General features: G+C 44.2%; 1 protein-coding gene across 1 annotated transcript in view; it reads left to right on the forward strand.

Annotated features, from left to right (window-relative positions):
* Nucleotides 1–27,319, forward strand: part of plxnb1b (plexin b1b) — a 115,062-nt gene that overhangs the window by 65,311 nt on the left and 22,432 nt on the right. Inside the window, 22 exon segments of the mRNA XM_061688818.1 lie at nucleotides 2,302–2,315; nucleotides 2,317–2,411; nucleotides 3,551–3,659; nucleotides 5,575–6,453; nucleotides 6,855–6,989; nucleotides 7,148–7,270; nucleotides 13,885–13,978; nucleotides 14,092–14,258; nucleotides 14,400–14,551; nucleotides 14,672–14,777; nucleotides 15,158–15,294; nucleotides 17,533–17,709; nucleotides 17,823–18,030; nucleotides 18,109–18,351; nucleotides 18,781–18,960; nucleotides 19,078–19,226; nucleotides 20,792–20,892; nucleotides 23,618–23,835; nucleotides 23,916–24,094; nucleotides 24,180–24,246; nucleotides 25,973–26,119; nucleotides 26,243–26,408. Coding sequence (XP_061544802.1) covers nucleotides 2,302–2,315; nucleotides 2,317–2,411; nucleotides 3,551–3,659; nucleotides 5,575–6,453; nucleotides 6,855–6,989; nucleotides 7,148–7,270; nucleotides 13,885–13,978; nucleotides 14,092–14,258; nucleotides 14,400–14,551; nucleotides 14,672–14,777; nucleotides 15,158–15,294; nucleotides 17,533–17,709; nucleotides 17,823–18,030; nucleotides 18,109–18,351; nucleotides 18,781–18,960; nucleotides 19,078–19,226; nucleotides 20,792–20,892; nucleotides 23,618–23,835; nucleotides 23,916–24,094; nucleotides 24,180–24,246; nucleotides 25,973–26,119; nucleotides 26,243–26,408 — 3,846 coding nt within the window.

The raw sequence follows: 27,319 nt of genomic DNA on the forward strand, positions 1-27,319 counted from the left end.
TTTCCTGGATGTCGTACTTACGCATCACTTCTTCATCACCCCTATTACCTTCACCAACGTCTCCATTACAATCTGCACCAATCACGACTCTCTCTCTGTCTGGGATGCTCAGAACTACTTCGTCTAGCTCCTTCCAGAATTTCTCTTGCACCTCTAGGTCCCATCCTACCTGTGGGGCATAGCCGCTAATCACATTACACATGACAGCCTCAATTTCCAGTTTCAGCCTCATCACTCGATCTGACGCTCTTTTCACCTCCGAGACATTCTTAGATAACTCTTCCTTTAAAATAACCCCCACTCCATTCCTCTTCCCATCTACACCATGGTAAAATAATTTAAACCATGCCCCCAAACTTCTAACCTCACTGCCTTTCCACCTTGTCTTCTGGACACACAATATATCAACCTTTCTCCTCATCATCATGTGAACCAACTCCCAAAATGTTCCTGTCATAGTCCCAACATTCAAAGTCTCCACATTCAATTCTAGGTTCTGTGCTTTCCTCTTCTCTTTCTGCCTAAGAACCCGCTTTCCACCTCTCCTTCATCTTGGACCCACAGTAGCCGGATTTTCACAGGCGCCCTGCAGGTTAACGATGCCGTGGGCGGACGTTGTTAACCCGGTCCAAGACCGATCCGTTATGGAATTCTTTAGATGAACGCTCATATTTGTTTTGACAATGTTTTAAGATGGATGCCCTTCCTGATGCAACCCTCTGCATTTATCTGGGCTTGGTCTTGGCTTGGGCCTACAGTTTTCACTGGCTTGGGCCCCCCATAAGGCTGCATTATTGACAGAAAAAAAACTGGATTGTTGACATTTTTGCAGATTTATTAAAAAAGAAAAACTGAAATATCACAGCCATAAGTATTCAGACCCTTTGCTCAGTATTTAGTAGAAGCACCCTTTTGAGCTAATACACCCACGAGTCTTTCTGGGAATGATGCAGTTCTGTCAAGTTGGATGGTGAACATTGGTGGACAGCCATTTTCAGGTCTCTCCAAGATGCTCAATTGGGTTTAAGTAAGGGCTCTGGCTGGGCCAGTCACAGAGTTGTTCTGAAGCCACTCCTTCGTTATTTTAACTGTGGGCTTAAGGTCATAGTCTTATTAGAAGGTGACTCTTCAGCCCAGTCTGAACTCCTGAGCACTCTGGAGAAGGTTTTCGTCCAGGATATCCCTGTAATTGGCCACATTCATCTTTCCTTCGATTGCAACCAGTCTCCCTGTCCCTGCAGCTGAAAAACACCCCCACAGCATGATGCTGCCGCCACCATGGTTCACTGTTGGGACTGTATTGGACAGATGGTGAGCAGTTCCTGGTTTTCTCCACACATACCGCTTAGATTTACGGCTAAAAAGTTCTATCTTGGTCTCATCAGACCAGAGAATCTTATTTTCACCATCTTGGAGTCCTTCAGGTGTTTTTTTTAGGAAACTCCATGCAGGCTTTCATGTGTCTTGCACTGAGGAGAGGCTTCCGTTTGGCCACTCTGCCCTAAAGCCCCGACTGGTGGAGGACTGCAGTGATGGTGGACTTTCTTGATCTTTCTCCCATCTCCCGACTGCATCGCTGGAGCTCAGCCACAGTGATCTTTCGGACGGCCAGCTCTAGGAAGGGTTCTGGTCGTCCCAAACGTCTTCCATTTAAGGATTATGGTGGTCACTGTGCTCTTAGGAACCTTAAGTGCCGCAGACATTTTATTGGAACCTTGGCCAGATCTGTGCCTTGCCACAATTCTGTCTCTGAGCTCTTCAGGCAGTTCCTTTGACCTCATGATTCTCATTTGGTCTGACATGCACTGGGAGCTGTAAGGTCTTATCTAGACAGGTGTGTGTGGCTTTCCTCATCAAGTCCAATCAGTATAATCAAACACAGCTGGACTCCAATGAAGGTGTAGAACCATCTCAAGAATAATCAGAAGAAATGGACAGCACCTGAGTTAATATATGAGTGTCACAGCAAAGGGTCTGAATACTTATGCTTTGTGATATTTCAGTTTTTCTGCAAAGATTTCAACAATTCGATTTTTTTCTGTCAGTATGGGGTGCTGTCTGTACATTAATGAGGAAAAGAATTAACCCAAATGATTTTAGCAAATGGCTGCGATACAACAAAGAGTGAAAGATTTAAGGGGTTCTGAATACTTTCTGTACCCAATGTATATTATTGAAAGAACCGAGTACTCATCTCTTGAGGCTTCCCTGCAGCAGACTTGATAAACCTAACCATTTATTTATTTCATTGTTTTTCCTCATGTTGTCCTTAAATCTGCCTCTGGTTTTTGTTCCTCACAGATTTCCTCACAGTCCCTCTTGTCTCTTCGTTTTGGTGATGTCACAGTTGCAGAGAGTGATTTCACCTTTTATGACTGCTTGGCTGTTAAGCAGCTTTCAGGGAGTATGCTGTGAGTATACTCTCCCCCCACCCCCACCACACACACAAACACAAAATCGTTGTACTCACATTATTTGGAGACGAAGATGGACTTCAACTGATTTTGCGCCGCTCGTTGCCCTGATTCCTATACTTCACTGGTGAGCAGATCAGACTTAGCCAAGGCTAAGGATGCACGGCTAACTGTTCTATTAATCCTACAAAATGGCCAGCAGGGCCAGCACATTTTTCATACTCTCAGATCTGCTCAGTTGTACACGGACTGTGTCGCCTTGTTGGAGGACACTGCTCCATTGACATGTAACTATTGAAAAGTAAAAGTGAGAGTAAACCACCAGACATATCGGCAGATTCCCTTCAGACAGCGACGGGCAAGTCGGAAAAAGTAGTCAAAAATAATCATAATATGAATTATATAAGTTAGTATATAAATGATCAGTTTGGTGGCACTCCAGTGAGCTCATGTGGCTGTATGTAGAATGGAGGAACACAGTTGAAAGGGCGTGTCGTGGTTCTGCCATTTCAAAGTCGACACAGGTGTGTGTATTTGAATACCGAGATTTTCGATTTCGATACAGAATCGTCACAGCCTAAACGGCAACATAGTGCGCATTTCCGGTGGAATGCTTAGATCGTATAACAGTTTCCGCTGTCAATGTGTTACGAACGACTGTGACGCCATCTGACAGAAAAATAGCTTCTGTTGTTAAATGTGATAACATGAGCTTGTGCAATAGATGCAGAATATTCGGTAGTTCGGTGCTGGTACTTTCGTGGTTGAAATGGCATCAAAGGTTTTTACTTTTCAAAGACAAGCAGATATCTCCTTCAGCCAAAACCTTTTAAGAAACGTAACATGCTTCCCATGTTATCACTATGCATCTACACGCTAACCGTAAGTTAACATGCCACCTTACACCGGACGTGGAAGTGAATTCTATATATTCCCAACCCCCATATCAAAATGTTTTGCTCATGAATTATCAGCTCGGGTAGGTGAAGAGCTGTGTTTTTTTTTATGTGACAGCTTGGATGGAGGTACTATGATATCAAAGAGAAAAGCTCAGCAGAGATGCAGTGTGGGAAGCAGAGACTTGCATGCGCTCAAGCATTATCTGTACATCTGCTTTGTGTTCGATCCATTTTCAGCTGCCGTGGTTGTGTTCTGAGCCGATGGGGTTGTAATTGGTGTGTTCACCAGCACTTATGTACCCACAAGCCCACCTGTGAGGAGGGCGTTATCATCTATAACCAACATGTAAGTTACGGACAGCACGGTACCAAATATCCAAATTATAAACCAGCAATGACCGGACAAAACCCCAAAAGAAAGTTAGCCATTTTCCTTGTCTTATTTTTGTTTAGAATTTTTTTCATATGCCAAATGTTATTGACAATGTTGAGAATCTTGAAGATCCTGCTTGATAACTACTACCACAATCTAACCATTCTAATCATGTACTGTATAAATAATTTGCACAGAAGAAATTAATATTGGCATGTATTTATTTTAATTCCCATAAATGTTTGGCTTAGTATGGTATACCAATACCAGCTGCATACGTTTCAATGTTGTGAATGTATTTTATGTTTATCACATCAGCACAGGCTGGTCGAAGACAAAGAATAGGTAGATTTCTAGGAGACAGAGCAAGAAAAGGAAGGTTAGAAGTGTTGGACTGAGAGCTGAAACGTTAAATGTAGCCTCAATAACAAGCAAAGGTAGAGAGCTGGCTGATATGATGCAGAGGAAAAAGGTAGACATTTTGTGTGTGCAGGAGACTAGATGGGTGTACAGCAAGCCTAGAAGCTTTGGAGGTTTCGAACTGTTCATCACAGCCTGAATAGGAACAGTATGCAAAGAATGTTATCGAGATGAGACGAGTCAGACAGGATGATGATTGTGAAGCTAGAAATTGAAGGTGTTGTGATGACTGTTGAAGAGAAGGCAAAGTTCTGGAGTTGAGTTGGATGAGCAGAGACTGTAAGGTGGTGACAGGAGAGAGCGTAGCCAGACAGCATCAGATGTTCGTGTGTAAGGTAACTATGGTGGAGAAAAAGTAAGAGAGTTAAGTTATAGCAGAGAGATGCTAGTCTGCTCCCAGGCTACGGTTGAGGTGCCCATGAGTGGTAAAGGTATGGAAGTGCCTCGGCCAGATGGCAGTGGATTCCTTTTTTTTTTTTTTTTTTTTTTTTTTCCAACAAGATTGTTCAACATGAGCTTAAAAAAATTTAGAGTATGCCAGAGGACTGGAGAAAAAGTGTGCAGGTGCCAATTCCCACGAACAAGGGTTAAGTACAGTTATAGAAATGACAGAGGAATTAAGTTGAGCCATAAAATTAAAACCTGGGAGAGTAGTGTCGCCCGGGTTGAGACAAGTAGAGATTTGTGAGCAACAGTATGGTTCCGTGCCTTGAAAGAGCACTACAGATGCAGTATTTACCCAGGAATGCTGCTGGAGAAGTACAGGGAAGGTCAGAAGGAGCTGCCTCATGTCCTTGTGAATTTTGAAAAACACATGACAGGGTGCCAAGGGAGGAGCTGTGATACTGTATGAGGAAATCCGGAGTGGCAGAGAAATATGGTAGACTAGTCCTGGACATGTATGAGAACAGTAAGACAGTGGTGACGTGTGCTGCTGGAGTGACAGAAAACTTGGTTTGGAGACAGTAGCAATGACTAGACGACAGGAGACAGTTGGAGGTGGCAGAGTTGAAGGTGCCGAGATTGCCTTATGAAGAGATGAAGATGGACGAGATCAAGAACGAGCATCAGAGCTACAGTACAGGAAGGTTAGCAGACAAAGCTACACAGCCCAGATTGTGATTATTTGGACATGTGCAGAGGAAGGACAGAGGCTATATCTGAAAAGGGTTCCTGGAAATGAAGCTGCCTAATATGAGGCAAAGAAATAGACCAAAGAAGAGATGTGGTGAGGGAAGACAGATAGCTGGCATTAGAGCAGAAAATGCAGAGGACAGGGAGAGATGGTGACTCCTGAACAGGGTTAAGATGAAAGGGAAAGAAGAACATTAACAATAAATACTAGTGTAGGAAGTTTTGAGTTCTACTGTGTTTTCATTTAGTTACATTTTTGTTTGTTTTGCCTGTTGGTTTTATTTTTGTCTCACCTTCTCCCCATTGTCGTACCCCACCACTTAAACCACCACAGTTTGAACTCCCCACCTCAGCTCCTACCACTACCAAAACGCTAAAGGTTTTCACAACGCCCACCACCACAGCTGTGGCCACAGCCACCGCGACAGCCATCACATTAGCTCCCACAACAATGGCAACAACTATTGCCACAACAACTACAGCTCCTGTTGCGCCGTTGACCACTCAGGCACCTATCACCCCACATTCCATTGCTCCTGAGATGACTACCACCCCTCAGCCTTCCAGTAGCTTGGCAATCACCAAACCCGCATCTATCACATTCCCACCCATAGACATTACAACCAGGAAAGAAGACTCTTCTGATGGAGTTGAAGTTATGTTCATCACCGAAACAGGCTTGGAGGGTGCTGACGTTACTCCAAGTGCAGAATTATTGCCTGTGACCATTGGTGGGGATCTAAAGCCCATAATGCCTCTGGTGATCCCACCTCCTGACTCTGACTCCCTGGAGGTGATGACAGAGTTACCCCACACTGAAACCCAGGAACTTGGGGGAACACTAAGCTGGGTGGATCCACTCACCCCGACATCATCTGGCTTCCCTCTGCCAACACCCTTTCTCACAGGCGAATCAACCAACTCTGAGTCTTCCATCTCACTGGATCTGATTGAGGCAACAACTCTGGTACCACCTCTAGACTCTCAAACTCAGTCTCAAAGCAGGGATGTCAACCCTGATGTGCTCTGGCCCAAGGAGGAAGACGACATCCCTGGTGATGGCACTTTCCTTGCAGACAACGACACCGCCAATTTTTCAGCTGCCACCGTGCTTTCAGGTGATGGTGAAGTTGACCGTGCATCTCCAGTTTATCCCCACTTGGTGGATACTGAGCTGGACTACCAGTACGATCCTGCTGAAAGCTTCCTCCCGGTGAGTTTAGACACACACTTTCCACAACCACTTCCTTGTATTACTCCATTCCACATCTTCATAAGCCCCCGACAGCCACCCCCTCTCTCAACCCTGGCTTGGACTCCACCTCCAACTGTAGGACTTTCCAAGTCGTCCTTTAGTTAATTGTTTAAACATTTTGACACCTGTCTTTTCTTGTGTGTTTACTTTTGATAGACAGATAGGTGTTGATCTGTGTTTCTATTTTCAGGTTCGTTTTCAGCTCTTTTTTTAAATTCTTCTGAAATTTATGGGAGTGTACTTTAGTAAACACTTTTAGGGATTTGAGCTTGCTTTGCTAAGGTAGTTAGACCTTGATCAATTGGCAAGCGAGAACCAAGGAATAGTGTTTTTGTGTATGCGCATGTGTTGAGCAACAGGGGGATGAGGGCTCCTATGTCAGCTGGGGTTCTTCAGCTTGCCCTTGTGTGGAGAAGGTCCAGGGTTCATCGTTACTCCCTGTCAGAGTTGAGAGGAAAATCACTTTACTTGCCCGCAACCTACATCTGTATCAGGTACAACATTACAAAGAACTACACTCAAACACAGTCTCACACACACATACATGCACACACACTCACACACACATAACCATGCAGAACCTCTGTATTCTCTATCAAGCAGGGTTACCATTGCCAGTAATCCTTCACCAAAACAAGTCTTGTTTCTGCAGGATACTGAGTTGGACTACCAGTGTGTGTTGGTCATTGAGGGGCAAACGGTGGTGGTGGATGCCTATGTGGAGACTGATGACATGAATCCATCCAACTTTGACATCACCTGTCAACTACACCAGGTGTGTTGTTGTATGGTGGATATAAAACGTCTCCACAGCCCTGTTTAAGTGCCAGGGTTTTGTAATATAAAAAAATGAGACCAAGATCATTTCACGACTTTCCACCGTTCATTTGATTTATAACCTGTACAACTCAATTGAAACAGAAGTAGCAATAAACGACTGAGATAATGTGGTTGCAAAGGATTGATCCCATTAGTCGACAAGTCCACTTTTTTCACGCGTTTTTGGGATCTCGTCTTCTATTCAGCCAATTTAACTTCGGACTTCCACGTTACACATTGCTGCTAGTGCTATAACACTGTGGAGCAGTGAAATGTCCAGCTTCCAGAGATGTCGAAAGACTGGTGTTCAGTACTTTGTAAAAGTACTGACACTTGAGCAAAAACGTCACATTGTGTCAAGTTGCTCTTTGTATTATTAAAATAGTTATATACCAGTGAGGTTTTAAAAAAGAAGATACATTTCAATTATTTGCCCACTACCAAACATAACGAGGAAAAAACTGAAACTAGTCGAAAATGAGCAATTTATGACGACTTTCATTTTTTTTTTAACAGTTTTGTTTTGGCATTGGGGTAATGTTTGAAATAATGTTAATGCTCAAACTGTTGACATGCTCTAATTTACTGCCAGCGAGCCAGACCTTAACAGGCTAGCTTTCTAACCAACTAACATGGTGCACCCAAAGTATCGGACGGCGAATTCTTGAATGCAAAACGTTTTTTTTCTGGGCAAGTACAGAAGGCACTGCATCCGCCATGAATCATTCTTACTGTCAACAACTTCGAAACGTTCTTTCAGGTTAAGGTCATGGGTGTCAAGTTTCTTGACTTATGGTGTCTGTGGTGTCATCATTGATTACACTGTTCGCTTTCTTCCATATCGACTCAGACAAACACAGATGTGTGACCATCCATGCGTTTGACTAGCGTACTTCCTCTAGTTTCAGGTTTTTCAGCGTTTTGGTTTTGACCCAGTCTTACGTCTTTTACGTCATGTTATCGCTCACTTGAAAAGTTTTTTAAAGTAATGAGCTAATTTTTTTAATGTAAGGAATAAAAAGCACAGATATTTGTGGGGGGGAAAAGTAAGGAGTTAAAGTAAAAAGTCGCCAGAAAAATACATGCTCAAGTATACCTATCTGAAGAATCTACTTACTAAGTACAGTAACGGAGTACAAGCACTTTCCACCTCTGCCGGCTTCATACGTATGCATGAGTCTGAAAGTATGAAAATAAACGGGTTGTGGATGAGCATAGTGGTTAGCCTCAATAGCTTCAGCTAGCGCTAGTCCGATTGGCGCTAATCTTAAAACATTAATACCAACGCTACCATGGGACACAGGTGTTGCAATGCTGGTGTGTGTTGTAGCAAACAACCTTCATGATGAATAAAGTTCTTGTTGGCACACAGTTGTTGTAACATTTTGGCAACAAAGATAGCGCTTCATTTTGCGCCGCTGCCCTCGTTCCTCACTGCCAGTCCCGTGGTCCCACTGGTATGAATCTATGAAAGACTAGCAGTGATCAGAATAGTCAAAGCAAGCTAGGTTAACCGCTATTGTCATCCACCAGCTTATTTTCATACTCTTGGACCCGAAGAATATGATAGTATGAAGACTGTGTCGCCTTGTTGGTCAGACAGAGCGTTATAGTCCGGTGACGGAAGCAGACGGGCAAGTCGAAAGTCCTCGATGGAACACAAGATGAGACCGACTGGTTTGTTGAAGAGAAACTTACGCAGGACTCACAACACATCACACAAATCACAACAACTACGATTAGCGGAATGGTGAGTTGTAATTTGAATCTTTATTAAAAATTAGTTTTTATGCATGTCCGTCAAAATATCCATCCATCCATCCATCCATCCATTTTCTGAGCCGCTTCTCCTCACTAGGGTCGCGGTCGTGCTGGAGCCTATCCCAGCTATCATCGGGCACGAGGCGGGGTACACCCTGAACTAGTTGCCAGCCAATCGCAGGGCACATACAAGCAAACAACCAGTCACACTCACATTCACACCTACGGGCAATTTAGAGTTGTCAATTAACCTACCATGCACGTTTTTGGGATGTGGGAGGAAACCGGAGTGCCCTGAGAAAACCCACGCAGGCACGGGGAGAACATGCAAACTCCACACAGGCGTGGCCGAGGCCGTCAAAATATGTCTTTGTGAAACCGGTCTGTGGGACAAAAAAGGTTGGGAACAGCTGTACTATGCTGAAAATAAATAAATGACATTGATGAATCAACCTCATCTCGACTTTCATCACATTATAGTCAGCAACAAAAAATCTTAGTTTAACGCCTCGTGGTTGGGGCAGTCTGTCATGACAGACAGCCAATTTGTCAGCCAATCACTTTCTACTAGCCAAAGTGATACAACCCCTATTTAAGGCTTTGTTGAAGATGCAGTCAGTGTCAGAGTGTCCGTCGGCCATCCGTGCAATCCACGAATCCAGTCCGCTTTCTGTCCCAAAACCGGGAGTTCTGTCAGATCATGTTTGTGTGCCCTTCCCCATCTCTGCTCTCTTTCAATCGTGGATTAAGACAATAGTGAAATCTGACCGGGGGGGGGGGGGGCGGGGGATGCACCCAATGAGGACATGCAATAACTAACCAAGAAAACAAGATAAGAGAGGACAGAAAACGGCAGGACAGGATGTGGGGAAATGAGCAAGGCCGCGCTACTGACGAGTGGTGTCGAAACACCTGTAGGAACCTGTGAATTGATATGTTCATATAACCTGTGTTGTTGTTCGTGATCCGAGCACAGTTAATTAAAGCCTATAGTGTGTCTAGTGAACTTATTATTGAAAGAACACCATATAACCCGAACCCTAACCCATCCCAGTCACCAGCTCTTCCAGCTCCTTCGCTCAGGTAGGCGCTACTGATCAATGCAAACTAGAACTAGCAGACATTCCAACAGCTTCTTCCCTCTTGCGATCAGCTTCTTAAACACCTAACCTACAATTCCATGACAACATGCTGGCAACGGAGACAAATTCCTTGTGTGTTTTTTGGACATATTTGGCAAATAAAGATGATTCTGATTCTGATATGATTTTGATGTCCGTATTAATTAGTGACAGCGGTCGGTAATTAGCTGGATGAGTGGGGTCTTTTCCTGGTTTCACTCGTAGTTTTATTGCGGCTGTATTCATATGACTTCTAAATAGGCCTTTATCTTTTATCTCGCTCACCATTCTGAAAAATAGTGGTTCTGGTATTCACCAGAAATGTTTATAGAACTCTGTGGAAAACCCATCATTGCCTGAAGCTCTACCTGTTGGCATATCGTTTAAGGCCTTATGTAAGTATAATACATTTTTACAATGCATGATTTTGCTTCTACCCATATGATCAAAACATGAAGTATTATCTGTATTTTGTTAGTAATGTAAGGAGAAAACACACAGTTGTACTCATATGTTTGGGCAGAATTTGGAAGATGTGTACAATTCTTTCAAGAAAACATGAAGGACCAGGCGAAACACATTTAATTTTGTTTTAATGGGATTCAAATTAAACTGTCAAGCATTTCAGAAAAGCATTATCATTTAACAAAACATAAGCATCAAGAAGTTAATGGTGGTTGTTGTTCAGTCGTATTTTTTTTAAAAAAATGTAAAAAAAATTTCACAAATTCTGCCTGGGTATGTAAACTTATGAGGACAATTGTACATATATGCATTCATATGTACCCCAGTCATATTGGAATGAAAGTGTAGGCTACACCTTTTTCATAACCTCGAGGTGGCGGTGGAATATTAGAGTGAACGTGTACAACTTGTTCAAAAACCTCGAGATAGCGGCATACATTTATAGAATGTGAAAATCTTTTTAATTTCCCCCTATATCTATGTATAATGCGCACTATTGACTTTTGACAATTTTTTGGGGGGGAAAATGCGGTGAGTGATCTTGCCCATAAAACTGCCGTCTGCAGTATAAGCGTTGCGGTGACGTCTTACTTGAAAGGTTCTAAGGTGCATACGTCTAACGAGGACGGAGTTGAGTAAATTTGCGTCAGAACCAGAGTCAATCAATACAGATGTATGACTCTCGATCTGGAGAGCATAGTGTCACTTTAGGAAGAACCTGGGTAGGGTCTTCCTGAATGATGTTTAGACTCACCGCTCCCGTACCCTTGTTACTGGCACCGGCAACATTGACGTGACAGTTGCTCACGGAATGACCTAACTGCCCGCAGTAGAAGCAACGCCCTTCCCTCAAGGGAGAGACGGAACCTGCCCAGTTGCATGGGTTCATCCGTGGTGACACTAGCCAGTGGATTGAGACCGGCAACAGGGGATCTGCCTTGGTTTGGCTGGTCACCGAGGCTCGTCCTCCAAGTGCACGGTGACGCATCCTTCCGCCGATCTCCGTCCACATCGCGATCCAAAGCCTTTTGTCGATCTTTATGGAGAGAGCGATGAGAGTGTCCAAGTCGGTCGGCAGATCTAGTGGGACCAAATGATCTTTGACGGCATGGGATAGTCCGTGACAAAATGCATCGAGTATTGCCCTGTTGTTCCACTGACTCTCAGCTGATAGAATGCAAAACTCAATCGCGTAATCTGAAACCCTGCGCTTGCTTTGTTGTATGGTGACAAGGGAGCGAGCTGCCTCATGATCTGGTGTGGAATACTGAAGAATTTGCTCCATAGTCTTTACAAAAGAAGCCCAAAAATGACACGCGGCGGAATTGCGGCTCCATTCAACAGTAGCCCACACCTCCGCACGACCAGTCAGGTGGGAAATGACAAAAGCGATCTTTGCCCGCTCGTTGGGGAAGGCGGCTGCCTGCAACTCAAAGTGGAGTTCGCACTGAGTGTTGAACGGCTTAATATTCCCAGAATCTCCAGAGAACCTCTCCAGTCGAGAGAGCTGTGGGTAGACAGCAGCGGAGGTGGCAGGTTGGCTGCATGGTGACTGCTTTACATGGAAATGGTGGTGAAGTGGCGGTATCGGGTGCTGTGCCAGCTGGTTCGTTCTTCTGATTAGATTCATTAGAACTTCAAAACTGTGAGGCCACCTGTCTCATCATAGTGTCCTGATGCTCCGACAGTCCCTTTAGATGAAGGTGGAAGGCAGCAAGCTGCTCATCCTGCTTCGATATGCGTTGACCCTGCGCTTGAAAGGCTTTGCGCACCGGGTCTGAGTCTGCTGGGTCCATGTTATGGCCAGTTCGTTATGTCATGAACGGAACAAAGGACAGTACCCAAAATGCACGACTCCAAAACAGATGGACAGTTTCAAAAAGAGAGGTTTAATAAACAAGCAGAGGTCGGTTCACAGGCAGGCAATCCGAAAAGGCAACAGTAGCCAAAAAAACGTGAGGCAAAGAGGCAAGATCAAAAATCAGAACAGGGTCTAGTCTTACTATGAGTCAGCGTCGTGGAAACAAGGAATGCTGGAACGTGACAACAAGGTGCAACGAACTGGCGGCCAGAAAGAATGAGACACGAGGTTTAACGCATGGCGTAATTAGGGTGAACGAGGCACAGGTGGGGAAGATGCTCTAGACGACAATAACCGGAACACACACCCATGACAGAAATACTCATATTGTATTCATACTTGTTACAAAAGGTCTGTGCTTTTCTGGCAAAAAAATAGACTAATAATAACGTATTGAATAAATAGATAGACATATTATTATTGTTATTATCGATTAGTGGTGAGGCTATGCCTATTTTGGATCATCCAACAAATGGTCTTTTTCAAGATGTAAAAAGTTTGATCAAATTTTAGAAGGGTACTTTCCAAAATTAGCTCAGCCCACCCAAAGTACCTGACCTAGACTCGCCCCTGATACCTACAATAAAGCATAGTGGTGGAAGAATCATGCTTTGGGGCTATTTTTCTTCAGCTGGAACTGGGGCTTTCGTGTCAAGCAGAATGGAGGATCTGTATACCTTTTATGCCGGAACAGTTTTACGGTGTCACAGTGGAGTTTTTAAGCTGCCGTTGTGGTTTCTTCGTATTATAATGGATATTTATTGAGAAGCAGAGTCGATCAGTCGAACAGAACAAAGTTTCTAAAGGGGAGTGAGAGAAGAAGACAAAAGACAAAGCACTAACTGTAAAGAAGAAAAAAAATGTTCACGTGCTAAAAAGAGGGGTATATTGTTATATGTTTTTCCATGTTACTCTAAAAGGAAAACATTGTCAGGAAAACCCTACTAGAATAGCTTCATTTTTATTTGGGGTTAATCAAAGGTACTTTAAATGGTGGCAGGTGTGTGCTGACTCCCATTAACATGTTTGAATGTGATTCGTTAATTCTCGTCAGAGGCACATCCACAGTGACAAGAGGGTGTGCACACATGTGCAACCACATTATCTCAGTTGTTTATGTTTACTTCCCCTTTCTAAAATGTCTTCTTTTGAAGAATGTCATTGATTGTCATATACTACATATACAATGATTGCTCAATTTATGTTAAGAAGGGATTTGGTAGACAATTGTTTTTGTCGTATCTGATAAAAGTGGAGAAAAGAACTAAGCCAATTTGCAAGAAACAAGTAGACACACTATTTGTTTTAGTGGGTCCCTGGGCCTTGATGTTGACACCTGTGCAAACCATGTTGCTTTTGTAGTACACATATTCTGCTCCTGTGGAAGAATATCAAGCTATGGTGTATGTGAAGAGGAGGGACAAATTCCATGTTGACAGCTCTCCCGATCTTTATGGTGATTTGTTTTCCTGTTTCATATTGTCTCCACTCAGTCTCTTTACCGCATGGACTTTTAGCAATCAACCAAACATCCATGTCCGCTCCTCTCGTGTGCTTGTGAATCTGCAGTGACTTTGTACAACTGCTCGGTGGGACGGTCTGACTGCAGTCGTTGCCACACAGCAGAGCACAAGTATGGTTGCGTGTGGTGTGGAGGTGCACGGGCCAGTTGTTTATATTCTGGCTCATGCAGTGAAGCGGTACAGCAGACATGCCCAGCTCCGGTCATTCATTCTGTGAGTACTTCCATTTCTCCGCTGACCCCTTACAAATGAATTATCTTTGCAAAATGTGATGTTCTGCGTCATGTAATAGAAATGTTTCAAGTAACAAGCACCGTTCTACTCAAAAGAAACCTTTTTTTCTACTTCCTTCAGATTGAGCCACTCTCTGGCTTGCTCGAAGGTGGCACTATGGTGACCATAACAGGCTCCAACCTGGGCCAAAAAGCAGAGGACATCCTCAGTTCTGTGTCGGTGGCTGGTGTGCCTTGCGTAGTCATAAGCAGTCTCTATGAAGTCTCCTCCAGGTACTGAACAGTTGGATTGAAGGACGATTTAATTTTGTCTATTGTCATTTTTAGAATTCCTCAAGTTAATGGTATCGATCATTGCTGAAGCAATTAAAACTGAGGACGACTGTTTTACAGGATTGTTTGCAGAACAAAAGCTAGTGAAGGAGAGAAGGTGGGCCATGTGTCTGTTAAAGTGAGCAAGGGAGAGTTTGGCTTTTCCAGACAGACATTCAGCTTTCAGGTAATTAAAGAAAAAGGCTATAACAATCAACAACAAATGCTTAGCATTTAATTCATCCCTGCGGAGTAGTAGGCAGGGACCAATACTGTGTCCTTGGTCAAGGAACATACTAGAAATTGCGTTTACATTTTTTGGGGGCAGTGGGGGGGAACTGGCGCATCTGGAGAAAACACACACAGGCATGCCAACTCCACACATGTAAGGGCCTTACACGTGTGGTGCTTCACGGTTAAAGCAGGGACCATCTACCATCAGATAATACAAAACCTCTTGGTGTAAGATTGTGAATTGGTGATGTAATCAGTCAACGCAGAACTCATTCAATGTTTTTGAGAAATAGAATATTGGTGCATTTTTCAATATTCTGTCTGGCCCTTCAGGATCCATTTGTGATGGGAGTATTGCCCGAAAGAGGTCCCGAAGCTGGCGGAACAACTCTGACAATCAGTGGCCGAAACCTGTTGACAGGACGTCCTTCTGATCTCACCGTCACTCTGGGAGGAGTGCCCTGTAACATGTGAGCAGTGTTGTGCAAATTAATTGGAAAAAAAGTCATTTGTTGGAGTTACTAAGAGTGTTCCCACAGTTACCTAGAAAAGGTACCTTAGTTACTTTACTGATTACTTGATTGTTTGGCATGACCGGAACCCTTCCTCGAGCTGGGCCGATCGGGGAAGAAGAGCCTTGGTGAGAGAGGTCAAGAAGAACCCCAAAGCTCACTGTGGCTGAGCTCCAGAGATGCAGTCGGGAGATAGGAGAAAGTTCTAGAACATATATGTCAAACTCAGGCCCAGGGGCCACGCTATAATTATATTTGGCCCGCAACACCGTATTAAATCACAGTCTGAATCATCTTTATTTTGCCAAGTATGTCCAAAAAACACACAAGGAATTTGTCTCCGGCAGTTGGAGCCGCTCAAGTACGACAACAGACGGTCAATTCACAGAGAATAGAGACTGGTTGGGCGAACTCCCATGCACCCTCGAGGACTCTACCGAGGGTGAAGTCCACTGTTCCACAGCCAGGACGAAAACCACACTGGTCCTCCTGGATCTGAGATTCGACTTCCCGATGGACCCGTCCTCTCCAGCACCCCTGAATGGACCTTACCATGGAGGCTGAGGAGTGTGATCCCCCTGTAGTTGGAACACACCCTCCGGCCATTTAGAGCAGTTTGAAATGACGAATAGAACAATAGTCTATTGTGCAAATGGCGCACACTTCAATAAATGTATGCACTTTAAAGTGACTAGTGGTGCGATAATCTGGAACGATGTCCATTGTGCAAATGGTGTAGATACTTCTAAAGCACATGAGTGGCCAGTATTGGTCAACAACAGATATGCAAGTAGTGCATCAAGGTGAGACTACTACAATGAGTGCACAAATAATGTGTAGATGGCCCGACAGCGATGCGACTACAATCTCAAGACAAAATTGGCAGCATGTTACAATGGAACTTCATTTTTTTTCCTCTTTGTTTTAAATGTTGATAAGCAGGTTTTTTTTTAATTTTATTTTTTATTTAAATGCTTTTAATCATGTAAAGCACCTTGTGTATGCAATGCGCTTTATAAATAAATTTGCTTTGATTTGCTTAACAAGTCCATGGCAAGAGGGAAGAAGCTGCTGGAATGTCTGCTAGTTCTACTTTGCATTGTTCAATAGCGCCTACCTGAGGCAAGGAGCTAGAAGAGCTGGTGACCGGGATGCGGAGGGTCCGAGAGGATTTTGGACGCTCTTGTCTTAGTTCTGGCAGCGTTCAAGTCCTCAAGGGTGGGTAGGGGGGTAACGACAAGCAGTTTTGATTGTTGCAGTCGGCGTTTGATGGATGAACACAGGACTGATTCGATGACCGCTGCCGATGTAGAACTACCTCAACAGCTCCTGTGGCAGGCCGTGCTTCCTCAGAAGCCGCATTATTCTGAAGTAACATTACTCTTACTTGAGTACAATATTTGCTCACCCTACCCACCTCTGGCAAGAAGTATGTGCTCAAATACGTCTGTCATGTTGTGTGATCCACAGGCTGAATGTGTGCCGCAGTGTTTATTAAACAGTTTCCCCGAAGTGTCTCTCTAGTATGGACCCACACACAACACTGAGCGAGGCGGTGACGTATTAGACGCCGCCACCACTGGTCTGTGGTGATTTTAGCCTGTGAGATAGCTAGCTAGCGGTTAGCACCGAGTCGTCGCGGCGTGGAAAGTCCCTGCGACGACTCGGTGGTATGTATTCCAGGCACCGCAGGCTTTGAGCGGACCTATAATCGCAACTCACGCACGTAGAGACGTGTAGGCATACACTATGCTCGGCGCACAAACGTATTTGAGTGACGGGTGATTAGTGGAGTGGGGCGTGTTTTCAGATTATTCAGTGGACATGCCCACGCCGTTTGAATGCTGAGAGAATGTCTCACTTCTTCACCATTTTGAAGCCGTATTTCATATACTATATACAATGTCCACATTCTTCTCTAAGGTGTGTCAAAATTTGCGAAGACATTTTGATATTTTCATTTGACCGGGGTTTTAAGGTAACGTGCCACATAATTCAGCAGTGCCGGTCACGGCGGTATCATGATTGAAAAAGTCATTCATCAGATTCCTGAAAAAAGAAACACGTTTGTAAAGTGTTGACTTATAACACCGTCACTGCCATCACTGCACGTGAGGCACACACAAACACACAGGTTTCATTGTAAAACGGTGAGTTGAAAGAATCAATCGAATACCCTTTGTGTACCCGTCCCAGGGTGTCAGAGGTTCAGAGCTCCCGTGTTCAGTGCGTGACAGGTTGCAGCAACAAGACAGGAAATCACCAGGTCACTCTGCATTACGGCAGCAGCCAACGCCACCTCCGCACTTCAGCTTACCGCTACACTCACAACCCCAACATCACCCACGCCAAGCCAACTAAGAGCTTCCTGAGGTAAGTCTCAAATAGTTTCTTGGTCACTCCACGTTAACCTTTTTACAATTCTAAGCTGCTCATTTCCATCATATGAAGAGATGGGAATTTGACATTATCGTTCTCCTGTTTAGTGGTGGTCGACTGATCTATGTGTCGGGCCGCAACCTGGATGTGGTGCAGGTACCCCAGATGGTTGTGACCGTGTCTCCTTACGAGTCCATCCAGAAGAATAAGAGGAGAAGAAGGAAGAAGCGCAGGAGCAGAGACGAGAAAGTGGAACAGACCAAAATGGTTCCCGACCCAGTTTGTCCGGGAGATCCGCTCTGCTCTGTCAAACAGGTCCGTCTGTCTCGGTCTGTGTGCTTTCGCTGCCCATTACAAAACCTGTCGTTAGTTTGTCTTTTTGCATTTTATCAGTTCACAGAACGTTGCGAGGTGAATTCCTCATCCTTGATCCTGTGTCGATCTCCGATGGTGGACTCTTCTGTTTGGCGGTCAAAGGTCACTGTGGAGTTTCTGCTGGACAACCTGCGCTTTGATGTTAAGATTGTGAACCCGCAAGCCTTCAGCTATGAGCCCAACCCTGTCCTGCGCCCGCTGAATCAGCAGGACCCTCTGAAGGCATATCGCTACAACCCTGGCAGCTTCATCCAGCTCGAGGTCAGATAACTTGAAGTTCAATATAATGAGGCGAACCTATTTATTCATGGCAAGCTATTTGTAACAACACATACCATGCAACTTACTGTTGATAGCAATGCAAATGTGGTTGCAGTAGCTGAGGTCCGATGTGAAGCTAGTGTTTGTTGCAACTTTCATTCTTTTTTTTTTTTTTTTTTTTTTTTTCCCACTGCTAATAAGCGATTGAGCACATTATCAAGTCGAGTCTATATTGAAGTTTCTGCTCTGTAAAAATTCGAAAACGAAACTGCATAAAACCAATGGGAAATGATATCCTTTTTATGCATCTCCATGCTTTATACTGTATGAGTTCTTACTGAAGCTGTTGGTGTCTTCCCTTGAACCACGCAGACAGTATGTTGGATATGATACCGTATAATGAATTATAATCCATTGTATGTTTCTCAGGGGGAAAATTTAGACCTGGCTATTACCAAGGAGGAGGTGGTTGTGTTAATCGGGGAAGGTGTGTGTGCTGTGAAGACACTTACAAGAAACCATCTGTACTGCGAACCGCCACCACGTCAGCCTGCATCGGGAACTCATGGCAAGAAACGAGACGGTTCTGACACCCTACCAGAATTCACTGTGAGTCCTCCATAACATTCCGAACGACATAACACTTCAAAATCGCTTTCCCTGTCAAGCAGGGACATTGGATGTAGTTTGCCTCTTACTGTATAATTCATGTTTTGTGTTTGCCAGGTCCATATGGGAAACTTAAACTTCTCCCTGGGTAAGGTTCAGTATGACAATTTAAGCCTGGCCACCTTTCCCTTGGAAGCTCAGATTGGAGTCGGAGTTGGGGCATCCATCGTGGCACTCATTGTCCTAATCATTGTACTTGCATACAGGTTTGTAGTTCAATTGGCAGAAGGCAGACATGACATATACAGTACATAACAGAGATGGGGACTCGAGTCACTGCTTTTATGACTCGGGACTTGACGAAAACTATGACTAGACCTACGATGACTCAACTTGGACTTCACTTGAGATGTGATGGACTTGATTATTGTTTATTGTATATGTTCTGTTTCAAATGTAAAAACGAATGAGGCTATCATATAACATGTCGGTATGTGAGCGCACGCAGGAAAGGGCGCTATCGTGATTGGAGGATTAACCTGTCAACTCGGTCAAACCCCTCGCAACGGAGAAGCACTGCCTCTCATATCGGACAGCGAGGTCATGCCGGCTGGAACTTTATGATTTGAAGGCCCATTCTGCCCTGCGAACATCTGTACATTTTTCCGCCTGTTCTGAAAGGTCCCATAGTTTAGCTGTTTCGACCTCCATAAAGTGAATCCCGGACAAGGACATTCAAGTGTAAACCACCTGGGTTTTGTCAGGCGAATGTCCAGAAAAGGACCCTCTGAAAGCAACTTCTGTTTGACCCAGTTTTGTATCCGCTTTGTCCATATTTGGCGAAGACACATCCCCTTTCCTCTGATTGGTTGCCTCCGTGTAGAAGACCCCACTTGTGAGAGGACACGTGTTTGTCATGTTGGCAGCGCTGGCTTGGGAGCGGACAGTTCGGCGGAGAGCTTCGCTCGTGATCTAGATAAGCTCAATCAATTTGAACGACTTGATTTCAGGCTTCTCGGCAGAAAAAAACGTCTGGAACTCAGGAATGTATGGACGATTTTAATTCATATTTCACATGTTTACTGAGGCATAGAGACAATATTACATCCCAAATACTAGAAAAAGTTGCTTTGGTTTGTCATTGGGTGCATCTCATTTCTATATTTGGAACTTCCTAGCTCCTCGGTCTACAATTTAGCTCCTCCCACCAGAAATTCCAGTGAGGAGCCAGGACAGGAGGAGGTAGGACTGTTTGGGGAAAAATAAGACAATGGTTCCTCTATGACGTCATTTCATTGAGACGTCTACTAAAGATGACATCACGTCGTTGACGCGTCCTTATTACTATCGCCACAAATGTCCACTTGATGCTTTATGTATTAAGTGGGATTACGTTCGACTCAAATATAATCAACACAGTCACTCTTACTCTCGCATTTTTGGAGTTAACTCTTAAATATATGTAAAGTGTTGAGATGCTGCTTTTTGTATAAAACTGGAGAACCAGCAGAGCATTTTTTTTTTCTTGAGGTGCACAAATGTATTTCACAAAATGATTACTATACAATCCTCGCTCCTCCATGCGCGTTTAAGACACTTGAGACTCTCCTTAATATGGCGGCGTGACAACAACTTCCGGGTCGCGGGAAAATGGAAACAGGGCCAGATTTGGTCCTGGCCCTGTTTCCATTTTGCTTGAACCCCGATCCCAACACGTACAATATAGTGATTTGAAATGACCTGGATCAGCTTGACTTGCCATTCGTCCGATGGAAACCTGCTTTGTTCTCTTGTCTCTATCCACTGATTTTATTTTTTTTTTTAATTCCAGGAGAAAGAGTAAGCAGGCTTTAAGAGACTACAAAAAAGTTCAAATCCAACTCGAAAACCTTGAAACCAGCGTGAGGGACCGCTGCAAGAAGGAGTTCACAGGTAAGCACAACTAGAAGAGAATGGCAAATATTGGTTGGAAAACATTCCCCCACTATATTGCGGTTCATCTTTCACGTCCCTTTCTTTCCTTCTGTTTCCATTTAAGCCCTTTATTGAACGGCAAGTAAGACACAAAGCACAATGGGCCTCAATCACTAACCGTGCGTCCGCACAGATTGATGCTAAAATCGCGCATATGCACGTTTGACGCTCAAACCCGTGATTTATCAATATGTTCGGACTGGTTTTTGTTCGTATTCTGCCAACAACTTTAGAACACCCTCAAGACCACGCGTACGCAGAAAATCGAAAATATCAAAAATACTGTACGTCAAACACACAACTTTTACCCAAGATGCACAACATTGGAAACCTAGTCATTCATCAAAACAATAATAATAACTTTGGCGGTAATAACTCAAACCAGAAATTTAGCTAATGGGTTAATTGTCCGAAATAACAATTAAAAGCAGCGCTAGAACGGGACGAGGGTAAAAGAGATGAGACGCGTGTCACGTGTGGGATGTAGCTGGACCCAAGAGCAGGCGGAGGCTGATGTAAAATGATGAACAGTTGATTGAGCAAAGGTTATGGAGGCGGTCCTGGATGTGTTGGCAGGCGGCGGCGTGGACAGGTGCCAGGCGGCTCATGTATTTCCCTTTGCTTCCGACGCTAATTTCATGAATCTTATCAACTAAAAATGCCTCTTTACTGTGCTATATGTATTACGTACTAGGTAACATATGCAATGTTTGCTCATTCTCAGCTCTTCAATTGTTTTTGTGTGGTTGTTTTGTGCCACATTCTGTCATTGAACTTTGAAATTAATTAGAAATGATTCATATGAGTATTATACAGTCTGTTGTTGTTTTCTGGGTTTTGCGAGCTTTGCAACGCTACCAAGCTTTTGAATATCGGATAAAGATTAAGAACGTAATACCATTTTAAATGAGGCAACACGAGCAAGTAAAAAATGTCGAACAGTTGACCAAAAAACTGTAGAGAAAACGGTTCAGCAGCTGAAACCATCGAGCTGTCTTGACTCAATACCATCTGACTTTTTCAAAGCTATTGCGAAGTCTGAGCTCGCTGATTTGCAGCAAACAATCAATTGCTCACTTCACTCAGGCGCGTTTCCTAAAGCTCTTAAAGTAGCTGCAATTAAGCCTCTGCTAAAAAAAAATAGAACGCTGGACGCTTCCATGTTAGCAAGCTATCGACCTATCTCAAATCTCCCTTTCATAGCCAAGATTGTTGAGAAAGTTATTTTTAACTCAGCAATTTCTTGAACTTTTTGACAGGTTTCCGAACTCATCACAGTACTGAATCTGCTCTTATCAAAGTGCTAAATGATATAAGGTAGAATACTGACTCGGGAAAGGTGTCAATTCTGGTCTTGTTGGACCTCAGTGCGGCTTTTGATACGGTAGATCATAACATACTGCTGAACAGGTTGGAAACGTGGGTTAGGACTAAATGGAGCAGTCCTTAAATATTTCAGGTCCTACCCGGAGGAAAGGAGTTATTTTGTAACCATTGAAAGTATTCAATCTCATCAAATGCCAATGGCCTATGGGGTCCCTCAAGGGTCAGTTCTTGGACCCCCTCCTGTTCAGCCTGTATAACAAAACTTAGATAATTGTTTTTGGCCATAAAGAAAAGAGGATTGCTGTTAGTAAATACCTGGAGTCACTGTCTTTAAAAACCAAAGACCAAGTCTGAAACCTTGGTGTACCGATGATAGATTCCGACCTGATTTTCATCAGTCATATTAAAATAAATTACTAAAACCTCCTTCTACCATCTGAAGAACATATCCAGAGTGAAGGCTTGCATGTGCCAAGGAGACCAGGAGAAGCTCATCCATGCTTTTATCTCAGGTCGACTTGACTATCGTAATGGTCTTCTGACTGGACTCACCCAAAAGAGCATGAAACAGCTGCAGCTCATTCAGAATGCTGCAGCTCGCATTCTGACCAGAAAGAACAAAGAAGTCAGAGCATATTACTCCAATTCTGAAGTCTCTACACTGGCTCCCAGTCAGCTTTAGAATAGATGTTAAAGTTCTGCTACTGGTCTATAAATCACGAAACGGTCTAAGTCCTGAATACATGATAGAAATGCTAATGGGACATAGACCCGGTAGGGCTCTGCGATCGACAGACTCAGGTCAAATAGTGGAGCACAGAGTCCAAAGCAAACATGGTGAAGCAGCATTTTGCTATTATGCTGCACACAAATGGAAGACGTTGCCAACAGAAGTGACGTGACGTCAGCCCCAAGTGTGCATGTTTTTAAATCCAGGTTAAAAACGCTCCTTTTTTCGCATGCTTTTTAGAGCATTTCTACTTTTAAATATGTATTGCACCGTGTGCTGTTTTAATTGTACTCTTATTCTTTTTTTATCCCTTTGTTTTAAATGTTCATAAGCTGTTTTTTATCTTTGTTCATCACGTAAAGCACATTGAGTTACCTTGTGTATGAAATGCGCTATATAAATAAATTTGCTTTGCTTTGCTTTGCTTTGCTTTTATTTGGTGTCTCTATCGCAGATTTTCCCCTTAAGCGGGTCGGTCCGGAGCGTACCCCCTGCAATTAGGGGTTCCCTGTATTATGGTATCGAGGGAACATCTCAGAAACACATTGGAGAGTTCATTTTTTTGTCTTGTCGTCTCTGATCAAATACTGTCTGACCTTTCACCCCTGCCCACTCTCTCTGTTCCAGACCTGATGACAGAGATGATGGACATGTCAAGTGACCTCGTTGGTTCTGGAATCCCTTTCCTTGATTACCGGATGTACGCCGAACGCATTTTCTTCCCCGGCCACCGGGAGTCACCACTGAGGCGAGACCTGGATGTTCAGGAGTGTCGCAGACAGACAGTGGAGCAGGGTCTGGTACAACTATCTAACCTTCTCAACAGTAAACTCTTCCTGACCAAGGTACTGTAAGCATCATCACTATCTGTACATTGAGAAAACTTTGTTTTGGTTAATATTGAAACAACTTCTTTCCCCATAAGTTCATTCATACCCTGGAAAGTCAACGGACTTTCTCTCCCCGAGACCGTGCCTATGTCGCCTCTTTACTTACGGTGGCGCTGCATGGCAAACTGGAATACTTTACTGATATCCTCAAAACCCTCTTGAACGACCTTGTGGAGCAGTATGTGGCCAAGAACCCCAAACTGATGCTGCGGAGGTAAGAGAAGAGAGAGGGACTTTATCAACTCAAGTCATCATTCAGATGCTTTTACAGGGTTTCAAACTTTGTTCATCTTCTGCAGAACCGAGACAGTGGTGGAGAAGCTGCTGACCAACTGGATGTCCATCTGTCTCTACGCTTTCCTCAGAGTCAGTCGGTTTTCATTTTGAACTTGTGCTACTCAATAGGACACAGAGGAGCGATAAGGGAATTTTGTAGAGCAGATCACTGGCAATTAAAAGCAGTTCATACATGATCTTAGACCTGCACAATATTTTGGTTGGGCATCGACATCGTGATGTTCATGTGCGCAATAGTCACACGCACACACCACACATATATATATATATATATATATATATATATATATATATGTGTGTGTGTATCTAGATAGATAGATAGACTGAACAAATATATAAACGCAACACTTGTTTTTGCTCCCATTTTTCGTGAGCTGGACTCCAAGATCTAAAACTTTTTCCAAATACACAAAATGCCATTCCCCTCAAATATTGTTCACAAATCTGTCTAAATCTGTGTCCTGATTAGACAGCATGATTATTGCACAGGTGTGCCATAGGCTGGCCACTCTAAAATGTGCAGTTTTATCACACAGAACAAGGCCACAGATGTCGCAGGTTTTTAGGGAGCGTGCCATTGGCATGCTGACTGCAGGAATGTCCACCAGAGCTGTTGCCCATGAATTGAATGTTCATTCCTCTACCATAAGCCGTCTCCAAAGGCGTTTCAGACAATTTGGCAGTACATTCAGCCGGCCTCACAACCGCAGACCACGTGTAACCACACCAGCCCAGGACCTCCGCATCCAGCATGTTCACCTCCAAGATCGTCTGAGACCAGCCACCCGGACAGCTGCTGCAACAATCGGTTTGCATAACCAAATAATGTCTGCACAAAGTGTCAGAAACCGTCTCAGGGAAGCTCATCCGCATGCTCGTCGTCCTCGACGGGGTCTCGCCCTGGCTGCAGTTCGTCGTCGTAACCGACTTGAGTGGGCGGATGCTCACGTTCGGTGGCGTCCGGCACGTCGGAGAGGTGTTCTCTTCACGGATGAATCCCGGTTTTCAGTGTTCAGGGCAGATGGCGGACAGCGTGTGTGGCGCCGTGTGGGTGAGCGGTTTGCTGATGTCAGCGTTGTGGATCGAGTGGCCCACGGTGGCGGTGGGGTTATGGTATCGGCAGGAGTATGTTATGGGCAACGAACAAAGGTGCATTTTATTGATGGCATTTTGAATGCACGGAGATACCGTGACGAGATCCTGAGGCCCGTTGTTGTGGCGATCGCCCGCTCCCTCAGAACTTGCGCTGTATGATAAAACTGCACATTTCAGAGTGGCCTTTTACTGTGGCCGGCCTAAGGCACACCTGTGCAATAATCATGCTGTCTAATCAGCATCCTGGTATGCCACCCCTGTGAGGTGGGATGGAGAAATGCTCACAAACACAGATTTCGACAGATTTGTGAACATGGCCTTTTGTCTGTGTAACAGAATTGTTGCGTTTATATTTTTGTTCAGTGTAGTTCGCGGCGAAAATGAACTTTCCCAACACCGAGCCTGTATTATTAAACATCGAAATATATATCGCAGGTTTAAAACAAATTGCCCCTACGTGATCTCACTGGATCCTGTCATCCCTGTGCTTTTCCAACTGGTGATTGTTAAAAAACATAAAAATAGTAACCATTTCTAATCTTCACACTAAGCAAAGCACGTGGGCTTTATCACATTAACACTGGCATTGTTGTTTGGGCTGGTGGGACATCTCCGCTCATTCACTCACTCAGTGGAGTGTTGTAGTTCATTGAAGGTTTTGAAAGAGGTAGAAGAGCAAAGTGTGTCTTTGTTTTTACAGGACTCTGCCGGGGAGTGCCTTTACATGCTTTTCAGGGCAATCAAACACCAGGTCGATAAAGGACCGGTTGATGCTGTCACAGGCAAGGCCAAATACACACTCAACGACAACCGCTTGCTGCGAGAGGACGTGGAGTACAAAACCTTGGTGAGCAGGAATGATCCTACTTCATGGTTCTATTTCAGGTTACCTCAACATGCATGTCTTTGGAAATGTTTTGGTGGGTGGGGTGCAACCATTTACCTTCTTCCTTTTTTTCTGTTTTTGCAGACACTTAATGTACTGGTGCAGGGCGGAGGAATTAATGAGTGCCAGCCGCTACCCTCGAAAGTGCTGGACTGCGACACCATCACACAGGTGAAAGAGAAGCTGCTGGATCAGGTGTACAAAGGCACCTCTTTCTCTTACCGACCACATACAGACTCATTGGACCTGGGTGAGAATACACTGCTTTATCCATACATACTCTGCATTCCATATGTATTCTAAAATGAACACTGGGTACTTAGCGTATTTTCACGACCGTAAGGCGCACTTAAAAGTCTTAAATTTTCACCAAAATGGACGGGGCGCATCTGTAAATGTTGTTGCGTGAGTTTAATGAGCGCTCCGCTTGACCGACTGGGAGCATCTCCTGCCGACACGCTGCTTATATAGAGGAAAGGCGGACGTGACTGAGGACAGCATGCGGACGTAAAGGGGGAAGGGTGCGCGTGACAGAAGACGCTAAAGACACGCCCCCAGTAGGTATATAGTTCCGGTATGTGCATCGGTTTGGCTAAGGACCCCCGAAAATGGCGCCTACGAAGAGACACGCTTACGAAGCACAGTTTAAACTGCAAGCTATCAGTTACGCGGAGGAACGTGGGAATCGAGCAGCCGCGAGAGAATTCAAGATCAACGAATCCGTGGTTCGCAAGTGGAGGAAGCCTTATGGTCGTGAAAATACGGTATTGGTTTCGTCAATTAACCTACCATGCCTGTGATCAAATGCCATTGACATTCGATGACTCAAAGTGAAGTGTGACATATAATGGGTGCGTGTATGGTAATTTTAAATTCCGTATTTTCCCCACCATAAGGCGCACCGGTTTCAATTACGGGGTCTATTTCTGTACTTAAAGCCATACCTATTATTCGGTGCATGCTAAAACAAGGTAACGGAAGCAAATCAGTGAGTTTGGTTGAACTTTATTCTACTACATATTTAAAAATACACTCACATTATTTTTTGGATCCATCTTTTGTCACAAATCCATCGAAGTCCTCATCTTTTGTATCTGAATTGAACAGCTGGGCAATTTCACCATCAAACATGCCGGGTTCCCTCTCGTCATGGTCGGAGTC

Source organism: Phycodurus eques, chromosome 10, assembly GCF_024500275.1.
Source record: "Phycodurus eques isolate BA_2022a chromosome 10, UOR_Pequ_1.1, whole genome shotgun sequence".
Lineage (NCBI taxonomy): Eukaryota > Metazoa > Chordata > Actinopteri > Syngnathiformes > Syngnathidae > Phycodurus > Phycodurus eques.